General features: G+C 36.7%; 1 protein-coding gene across 1 annotated transcript; it reads left to right on the forward strand.

The window, feature by feature from the left end:
• The first annotated feature begins 6,552 nt into the window (after positions 1–6,552).
• LOC144446101 (uncharacterized) lies at positions 6,553–8,710 on the forward strand. The gene is made up of 2 exons (XM_078135808.1): positions 6,553–6,882; positions 7,436–8,710. Exons 1-2 carry the CDS (start codon positions 6,557–6,559, stop codon positions 7,761–7,763), a joined length of 654 nt encoding a protein of 217 aa, XP_077991934.1. The 5' UTR covers positions 6,553–6,556; the 3' UTR covers positions 7,764–8,710.
• Positions 8,711–11,037: the final 2,327 nt, after the last annotated feature.

Here is an 11,037-nt window from a genome sequence, read left to right on the forward strand (position 1 = left end):
GCAGTCTGTTTCCATTTCAGTGTCATATACTTCTTCCATATGTATATTGCAATTGTTATTAAAGTTAGATAGTATTCCATCAGGAATGGTCTCCACAGACGTCACTGTACGAGATCCTGTACAGATGCTGCATTTACAACAGGTTGCCCTAGTAACTTGACCTTGTGTTGTTGAAGTAATACTGCTGTTCTGTGTGACTATTGGTACACTTGGTGTTGTGTGGGGTTGCATATATGGAAATTGGTATTCACTTGCATTGTGTAGGAAAGCTGGCAGTGATGACACACCATTACAGGTACGTTTCTACACAAAACATAAAATGATATGTATTATTGTATACCTTGTCTTTATCATAAATGGTGATCATAGACTTGACATGAAGTTTTGTATATCAGATCTATGGTTAGATTTACTATTTGTAATAAACTATCTATGCAAGTTTTACCGGACCCCCTACCCCTGTTTATATGTGTGAAATATCAAAGTGAACAGAACTGTGATTTACTCTTTCAGTTTCATAATGGATTTAGTATCAATGGTTTCATTTACACCATATATTGTTTTTGAGGATTCCCAGCTGTTTCCATTAACACATAGTTTAGAGGTTAAAAGTTATAAAACAAAGGGTCATGTTGTTCATTTATTACTTGTGAATCACCAAATCGGTTGACAAGAGAAAACAAGTCATCAAAAGCTGTCTTCAATAGTTTAGCTCTACTGGCATCATAGAGAGTGGAGGCCCCCCCCCCCCCCACTCACTGTCTATGCTGGCATTGACAATGAACTCAAGGTAGAATGAAAGGAAGAAATATCCTTATCTGCAGGAAAGCGGCGTCCTGTTCTCATGAGGTTAATAATAATGAAACAATAGCACTGTAAATCGATATTCAAATACGCAATTGTCCAGTGACGCCTGAACATACATACACTCAGGATGTACATTTTTGAGTGTCAGAAATTATGCCCTCAGCTATAGCTACAATAAGTGAAAGCAGTGTCGTGTAAGATGATAAGTCTGTCACTTTTATGACCATAAATTAATACAACTGATTATGCTAGTAGTAGTAGTATCATGTATCACCTCTTCAATCGAGTACGGTGACAACTGTGCCATGACATTGACAATGACTTCGGAGGTGGAAGGAAATGTGGAATGGGACCACGCGTTCCAGTCCATACGTTGCGAACATTTGCACCAAATGTACGCAATATATCAACACATATTTTATTGTAAATGGCTTGTTGGTCTCACAAAAAATGTCAACAATGCCTTACTGACGAGCAGCTGGCTGAGTTGTTTACATACAGACTCTGGGGCAGCGTCTGTGCGATCTTGGAGTAATTATACTGTCCAAGGCGCGATGTAACTAAACCGAAGTTAGCAACAAAATGTTACATAGCTTGACTTTTCTTCAGGAGAGGAAATATGACAAATCGAATGACACTAAAATGATGAACGATTGAAACACATAAATAACGTACACTCACCGGTGAAATGTTTATATTTGAATCGTCCATGTGTTGTTGACCAACAATGGCGGTTGATTCAAATGTGTGTCTTCTCTTTCCGCAATACATGATTATTTTCAGAACTGTACCCCTTGTATTAATATACTGAAATAGACTTGCGCATATCCGAACGGCCAACTGCAAAGCGGATGATTTTCTGAAGCCTGGAGAATGTCAGATGAAGACGTGCCGTGCTTTGTCGCCAATTTCCTTCAACTGTCTAATTGGGTCTGCGCATGCCTAAGTTGGTTTCGATCAGTGACCTCGTTGCTTTGTTCTCGCGAGCTCTCGATGCCAAATCCTTGGACAGTTCTGCCACTCTCAAACTTTTCACACCACTGTCGTGTAAATTAGACGTCCTGATTCTCATTCCCACTCAAATGAATGATGAATAGGCTTGCCACCGTTCCGCATGGAGATGATTACATCAAACGACATGGTTTAGATGGATTGTTTAACGTGAGTATCGAACGTTTCCAAACGTTCGCATCGTATTCGCTATGTAACGTTAGCTAATGATATCGGGATTAGCATTCTATAGAAACTCTTTGTTACTCTCGCGAAACTACTCGCAAAAAGTGTTATAGGTTAAAATATGCTCACATGACTAAAAAATCAGAGAGCATCAAACTTTTTGATAACATTTTGTTTTATATAATTTAGTTTTTTGCACTCATGTTTGAGAGTAGAATATCGTGAATTGGCGAAAATTCTACTGCGAATCAAGAAACTTCACCTGTATGGCCCGCGTTCGTCTTTATATCTTTGACCTTTTTGGAATGAACTAATGGTAATTCCTCCTCGTTTTCTTGAGAATTCACCCCAATTTACAAACAAACAGAAATTCTAATATATTTATAACACACAAAACTTGAAAATATCACCAAACTATACGTGACTTGGCCATGGCATGATTTGGTCTGTCGTCCATGCAAATCAAAAGATGGCAGACGAAATTTGGGAGAAACCATAGTGTGCACGGGGAAGGGTGGATCATCTTGTCTGGCCAAAAATGCAAATTGTAAACAGTATAATTTTATGCAAAGAAAAAACTTCGTAGTGTGTTTCTCTCATAAAAATAAAAATGTACACATTTTGATTTTTAATCTTTTAAAATTTTCTTGTGATATATAAATATTCAGGGTTATATATAATTAGTTGAAAGTGTAAATGTTGTATTTTTATGAAATTTCAGTGTAACTTGGCAAGAGTTCTAAAGTAATATTTCTGACATAATCACAACAATATGTCATAACCACAATAGAAGATATGGGGGGGGGGGGGGTTGCTTCAAAAACCAAAAACTAGTTTCCAATAACATAACTACTATTATTACTATAAAAAATGGAGTTATACAGTATCAATTTCTGTTCCACTAGTTATATACATCTTTGTTTCATTTAACATGGTGACACTAAAATCTTAGCTAAAATTGTGATCTGGATAATTGCCACTATAATCAAATCAATTGATTGTTGTCTCATAAAGGCAGCCTTTCCTCAGAGTTTCATATTAATTCATCCTTTCATAATAATTTTTGAGACAGACGTACTGCTAAGAAGCAAATGATAAAATTAACAGATGTGCAGATGAAAAATAACTGCCATACATTTCCCACTACAAGAGTGGTTCCCAGTGAAATTGTCAAGAATAATTTTTTTTTTTGATTTGAAACAGGATCTGATGAACAGGCTGCTTCAAGATCGACCAGATGATCCCATACAATATATGCTGAATACATTGTCAGAACTGAGAGCAAAAAACAAAGGTCTTCCTATTGTGGTAAGTATATGAATACATTGTCGGAACTGAGAGCAAAAAAACAAAGTCTTCCTGTTGTGGTAAGTATATGAATACATTGTCGGAACTGAGAGCTAAAAACAAAGGTCTTTCTAGTGTGGTAAGTATATGACCCACTGATGATAAACAACAGGTACATTTTATATGTTTTAGATAATCGATAAATCATCAGTAACTATATTGTTTTCATTATTGAATGATATTGTTTCTCTATTTACAGCATGCATACACTATTTTGTCATGTGTCTATAGATTAACCCTATTATCACAATACCAATGAATGTATAAAGTAAAGAAAGTAAACTTTATTATTATATTTTTACATAAGTGATTACTTGCACTAGTGTGCACACAGTGCAATATAGAAAATACTATTGCATACCTGCATGAAAATGATATGCAAATGAGAGCATGATCATTTGTTGTTCACAAAGCACGATTGTACAGTATTATATTTATGGAAATTTGCTGTTTCTGATAAACATATGTATTATAATAAGAGAACCTCATGCCACATGAGTGCCAGTGTGGGTACTCATGGGTATTGGCACTTGTGCTTCTGGTGTTTCCTGTTGCACTTTCACTCACTGCACTTGTAATTGTGAAAGTATGGCCACAGAGTACACTGAGAGCACTCATTCAAATACCCCAAGTATACCACCACATGTACTCACACTTCATGGGGTTCTCGTATCCTATATTATTGATGATGGTGAATTCTTGGTGTTGTTTTATTACAGAAAGAAGTGTTTAGTCTGCAGGATGTACCAAAGGACAGAGAAGGGTAAGACATTTATTTGGAAAAGTACACTGTATACTGTACTATGATCTTCAAATTCTATTTTTGTTCCTGTTTTATTGAAGATCAATTTTCTTGCTTGCATTTGGTGACCAGTTAGAGCCTATAGAAATAGTGTCATACACAAGATGTTATCTTTAGGTGTATTGTATTGTGTATTGCAAATTTAATAACTACCTTGCTTTATAATTGTGGTGTCATTTATTTTACCACAAAAACCCTGTAGTTATAACTACATAATTACATTTATTTTGATAAAGTGGTAGTGTGTTTGTGTGTGTGTGTGTGTGGGGGGGGGGGGGGGGGGTGGGGGGTGGGGGGGGGGGTGGGAGGGTGGTAGGGTGAGTGAATTTGGACAGTAGACAGGTTGGACAGGAGGGGGCTGGCTATGTGTATTTATAGTGTTTGTGTGTGGGGGTGGGGATGGAAGGGAGGGTGGAGGGAAGTGTTTGTGTGTTGGGGTTGGGGGTGGAAGGGAGGATGGCAGGAAACTAGCTGGCTGTATAAAGTATAAACAACGTTTCTTCAAGACATTGCAGTGTACCATTCTCAGTTGTACAGTGTCATTAATTGTATATTCACTGGAGGAGACCTGTATTCAATGTACCTCCAGGTCATAGTGGCTTCCACAGACTGGAAAGTGTCTATAAAGTCAATAATTAAACCTTCCCTTTCTACAGGAGATCAACGTCACAGCAGGCAGTTTCTATGGCAACAAATTACTCCTTCAGCAATGATGCAGGTACAAAACGGATGAGAACTGATCCCGAGTAAGTAAACCATGATTTTATGGTAGAAGATAATCATATATGGTAAAAGTTGTATGGATAAAGTCAATACTTTTTCAGGTCAATTTATGTCTACATTCATCTAAGGCATACAAGTCATGTTTAGCTAGCCAAAATGATAGTTTCTTCTCTGACATGAGACTTGTGTTGTTGTTTTATAAACATTTGACAATATGAAATGCACTTTATTGGCCATACATTATACTACACTGTCATTGTCAGCAGAGATCATCACAAACACAAATGCAAGCACGTACTCTTGCACTCACGTGTAATAGGGTTGATGTTGTCATATTGTTTATACAAAAACAATCCAATTCATTCAAATGGAACTCTGCATTGATATGATTTGATGTACATCATGGAATAATTTTGTACTTTTTTTGCATACAGGTATGTAATTATGTTTTCAGTATTGCATCATAGTGCAAATACCAGATGGATGCACAGACACTGAAGCAAGTAACCATGGTTACATACTTTATATTGTAATACTTCTTCTTAATCTTATTTGTTTAGATCTTCCAATACAGCAGTGACAGGGAAGAGTTCAGATATTGTAACATACTACACCAGATTAGCCCAGGCCTGGAGTATCCAAATTGACTGGTCACAGCTAAGGGTACCCCAACTGATGAACTTTATACAGACATATTCCAATGCTGTGGGTTGTCCAGATGAATTCCTCCTAGTTCCTTTACTCTCCATCACTGCTACATTAATGGGCAAGAACTCAGAATGTACCATCACACCAAGTTGGAGAGAGCCTTGTGTCCTGTGGACTGCCATTGCAGCCAGAAAGGGAGAGGAAACATATACAGCTGGTAAAATGTTACTGAATGAGTTGAGAGCAACTCAAAGAAAAGAACAAGTAAATGAACAGAATCATGTGAATCCACTTGGAGCGAGCAACTCTGTTAAGTTGTTCACAAATCTGAGTACGTTGGAAGATATGCACAGGTTGTTGACCACTAATGGTAATAGGTTACTCTGTTTTGCCGATGAGATGAGTCTCCTAGTTGAAATGCTGAGCAGCAAGCATGTCCTTGAAAGAAAGAAATTCACAGGTTTATATGCAGGAGATACTTCTTGCTTATCTGATAACCTTAGCAGTGATGATGACAAGGCCTGTTTTAACATAACAGGTTTTATGGAACCAAGAACTGTAATACAAGCTATGTGTGCTGACAATGTTGATGATCTGTTTGCAAATTTACTAGTCGCATGTCCACCAGAGAAAGACATTTTGTTGGAAGATTTGAGTCCTGTTTCCAAGGATACACCAGCCTTCCAGGAAGTCTTCAGTCTTATTCAGCATGTGCATGCAAAAGGGCCAGTGACTTATGACTTTAATGAGGACTCGCTGTCAATAGCAAGGGCCTACCTCAATGCGCTTGCAATTCGCAAACGAGAAGTTGCTTTTGATGAGAATCGGCGACTCATCATCGCCAAAGCGCGTAGCCATTTTGTGAGGCTGTGTATGGTTGTGCAGTGTCTGAATGATGCTGTTGTTGGAGCTTATAATATGAAAGAGTCACTTCAGTACAGTGTCCTACATGAATGCGATGATCTGCATTGGCACTCTTCATCCATTAACCCCGATGTAGCTACAGCAGCCGCCTACCTGACTGAATGTTTCTACCTACAGAAATGTGCTCTTATGCCTGAAGAGATTAAACTAAACATCAACATCCATCAAGTTGCAGATAATTTACCACGCCCCAAAGTTCCTACACTGTCACAAGAAATCACTGACAACGATGAGCATGTATCATTGTCATATTGTCGAAATAGAGCAAATTATTCAGCTCTTGATCCAGAGGAATTAGAGGAGTACTATGAAAGTCAGTATCCTAAGTTTCCAGATAACTGTGAAAACAATATTAGAAGTTTCCTGACCTATGAGGAAGAGTATGTTCATTCCAGTAAGGTTATGCAGGTTCATTTGATGCCACCATTTGATACACCAGGACCTGGCAAAAACAGGTAAATTTATGAATTTGATGCCACCATTTGATACACCAGGATCTGACAAAAACAGGTAAATTTATGAATTTGATGCCTCCATTTGATACACCAGGACCTGGCAAAAACAGGTAAATTTATGAATTTGATGCCACCATTTGATACACCAAGACCTGACAAAAACAGGTAAATTTATGAATTTGATACACCATTTGATACACCAGGACCTGGCAAAAACAGGTAAATTTATGAATTTGATGCCTCCATTTGATACACCAGGACCTGACAAAAACAGGTAAATTTATGAATTTGCTTTGAGTTTAAAAAAAAACCCAGGGGAACAATGACTATTATGTTCAACCCAATCACTGTCATTGTAGCAAATAGCCATTGTGAAAAAGTCCTTTAAAGTGAGTTGCGAAATGTGACGAACCAAAAACAGTATGTTGCAACAACAACAAAATTGATTGTATATATTAGAAGTAAAATGATTACAGCTTGGAGGTTTGGACCAGTTTATTTATTTAGGGTATCTGTAAGGTTTAATCGTTATTTTTCTTTTGCTGTATTACAGATATGCAGCACCAGCTGCCAAGTTTTTTATGAGGAAGCTTGTCAATCTGGGTTTTGGAAAGCTATTCCGGAAAGGAAACAAAGGAGGTCTTATCTTCCAAAAGAAGAAGTGGGAAGATTTAGATGAGAGTGCCAAGATCCTAATTGAGAGATGTGGAATTTCTGAATGGGAGTATAGATCTGGGAAAAGATCCCGGATGTCAAGTATGAATGGTGATGCACCGAATATACCAAGAGATAGTCCAGATCCTGATTGTTTGATAGCAGCTCCTCTAAGAGAGGCATATCCTGTAGCATGGGAGGCTGATGTAAATTACAAGCCTTCATGAATCAAGAAGTGTTACATCTTGGCTTTCACTTGGCTACCACTTCCAGGAACATTTCGAGTAAAGCTGCCATCCGTAGCGGCCATATTGGATCTGTCACTGCTATCAATAACTGAAAACCTAACATGTGTCTTTCACTGTTGTCAAATAATCTGAAATGTACACATGATATTCTGATATTTCTTCCATGACTCTTGGATGGTACTGTAAAAGAGGCTGTTGTTTTTATGACAATAACACATGACTGATGTAAGAAAAAAGTATCATATATCACTGTGTAAAATTCACCCACCATCTCAAATAACAATAAAAGTCAAGTTTATGGGAACAAGAAGTGCTGCAAGTGATGCATGGAGCCAAGCTGTCATCTTGTTTACAAGTTGTTCCAAGCAACCAAACAAATATGGCTACTACTGGTAGCAGCAATACTTGTTGGTATCAATGCATTAGAGTCTGCAGCAGAGTTTGAAACATGTAGTTTGTCTCCCCAAATATATATTTGTGATGAGATATACAAACTTCTCTGTAATTAATATTGCACTATCTCAAGTTTATTTGCCCAGTGTAAAATATCTTACCATACACAAACAAATTATGTGATTGTGGACTTATGGTCAATATCTACTTCTCCCTTATCTACTTTGTTGCTGAAGTAAACTTATACCTGACCCTTGGCTTGCAATGCATCATAGGCAGAATTTAAAGAAATAAAAACACATACATTGTATATCAAATATCCCTGTGTGTTCAAAGATTTGACATGATTTATTGTACATGATGTTGGTATTACAGTATTTCCAATTGAAGTATGACCAATTAACTATTACAACATATTGATACATTACCAAAGTAGGTATGCATGTTTGTACAAAATTTAGTAGGGTCAGTTTAAAGGAATGTTACAATTGTTCATGTTATTACTGATAACTTCAGTCACTTAGACATTTCAAATTCACCATGTCTTACAGCTACAGAGGTTTGTAAATGTTGTTAGACAGCACTCTGGCTGGCTGTGATGATTTATTTGTAACAATGAATAATTGCGCACCTATTTGGCATTGTTATAATAGTGTTATTCAAATATGCTGCTGTGTAGGCAATGTTGCTATAGTTCAGTTTATATCAATGCATCAGGATAATATGTTCAGTAAAGCATTGCAGTACTTCAGTTGGAAGCACTGTAATAATGTCACAATTGTTGTCAGCATCAAAAGATGTCATCTCCATAGTACTGTTTATCATGTAGAAAGTATAGGGAAGTACATTGTATATTGATATTGTTACTACAACATGTATTTGTAAGGAACAAAGAATACACACACAACTGAAACCTTTTTCCTGACAGTTTGTTTGTACTGAATAAATAATATCTTTATTGGAATTACTTGGTATTGCATGTCTATATTACATGGTTCCAAAGTGTTGAAATTGTGGCTTTGGAAAAGGACACGGTTTAGGACTCCATGGCCTGCCGAGGTTGCTTATAGCACATTGTGCTATCAGTAGTGTTGTTGGCATAGTGAAGGGTTTGTCTGTCAGGCTGTCCACATACCAATCTGATGAAAATCTGATGTGGTGAAAGCAGCTAGATGTCCTTATTTACCTCTATTCATCTTGTTGTGACGTTTGTGGGAAGGCGGCGATCACTCGGTATGAAAAGAAACGACACAAAACGATGGAAATAGAGGTAAATAAAGCATTTAGACGCTTTCACCACATCGGATTTTAATCAGATTGTGTACATACATACCGTGCATATACATATGAGTATATGTGTGTGTGTATGTGTGTGTGTCAGTATGTATACTATCATGTTGCCCATGACAACACACCAGGTTTGAATGTGATTGCTAGTGTTTGTGAAAATAAATATGATACAGCTGTATAATGATCAAGTCATCACCATAAGGTGAGGCATAGTAGTCATAGTAAATACAAATCCATGTTGATACACCTTGGTACATTCCTTTATTAATACCTAGTAACCATGTGGAGCACATTGGTTTGCTTACTAGTAATGGAGCTTAGATATGTAACAGCGCCCTCTAGAGACACCCTTACAACACCCTTCATTGAATAGTCCTAAACTTTGGAAGTCGTGGTGTCAACTCAGAAACTGAATGACTTATTTCTCTGACACAAGTAGTGAGGAAATGGAGGTAAAAATCTATTTCATGTAGCAGGGATTTCCATACAATCAGTGGAGCAATAAGGACGATGGCATTATTCATAAGGAATAAATAGAACACATGACAGCATTTGACTAGTTTGCATGCGAATTCATAATAAATTTATTCGTAAGTACATTCAATAAAAGAGAACCTATTGGCAATTCAATGTGAACACTGTGATGTAAATATACACATAATAATACTTGGTATCACAATCTGATCGGCAGTCTTTTTTGATCAAGTCAAAACTTATTGCTAGGAATATGAGGCACAAATATGCCATCACTTTGAAATAGAATCAAATCAAAAGATTCTGATTAATACTAAAATAGACTATCAACTACTTATTGTGTGAAATGATATGTGTTTTTTTCTCTCTCCCCATACTAACATATTTATGATGCATTCCTCATTGTATTAAATACTGTATACATACCAACATTCAGTTTCTTACAACTTGCCAGGGAAGAATTCTCAACTTTCTTCAGTGGCTACATACATGTACAAAATTGTTTATCACTACAGTATTTCCATGTCTCCCCATCTTCTAAATGGTGCAGCTTTCATGTTAACTTATTTTCTGAGAGTCCATCTTTGAGATGACTAAATGGTCATTTTCCTATTATCAATTACTTGATCAGATGATCATGTTCACTCCTATCTACTACTAGACAACCATTTTGTCATGAGCAAGCAGGGTTCTCCCTAGCCCCAACTGAGTGCTGGTCGTTTATTAATATTCATGAGTATTAATATTCATAAAGAAAATCAATATCAATTTCAGAATGTTACCAAGTGCATAATTTGCATAAACAATGGTACATAATTGGAAAAATATTACAATTTCAAAGCATCAGCTGGTACTAGCCAGTACCAATGGGGAGAATTAATACTGCATAAGAAATACTAAATCGTATATATATCTAATTTTTCCTACTTAAAAATGGCAGAATAAAACATGAACATTTTAACAACAAAAAATATACCGTGTTAAAAGTAACATACATCCAACTTTAAATAAACTCTGTTCACTGCATAGCTAATTCTACCAAACAAAAACTCAATATTTTTAAATGCAACTGTTGTGAAAAAAGAAAAGAAAACTG

Source organism: Glandiceps talaboti, chromosome 15 (assembly GCF_964340395.1).
Source record: "Glandiceps talaboti chromosome 15, keGlaTala1.1, whole genome shotgun sequence".
Lineage (NCBI taxonomy): Eukaryota > Metazoa > Hemichordata > Enteropneusta > Spengelidae > Glandiceps > Glandiceps talaboti.

Excerpts from the sequence above, each read along its gene's own strand:
- LOC144446101 (XM_078135808.1), top strand. The coding sequence starts at position 6,557 with ATGCCTGAAGAGATTAAACTAAACATCAACATCCATCAAGTTGCAGAT. Across the intron at positions 6,883-7,435 it reads CCAGGACCTGGCAAAAACAG|ATATGCAGCACCAGCTGCCA; the intron begins GTAAATTTATGA and ends GCTGTATTACAG.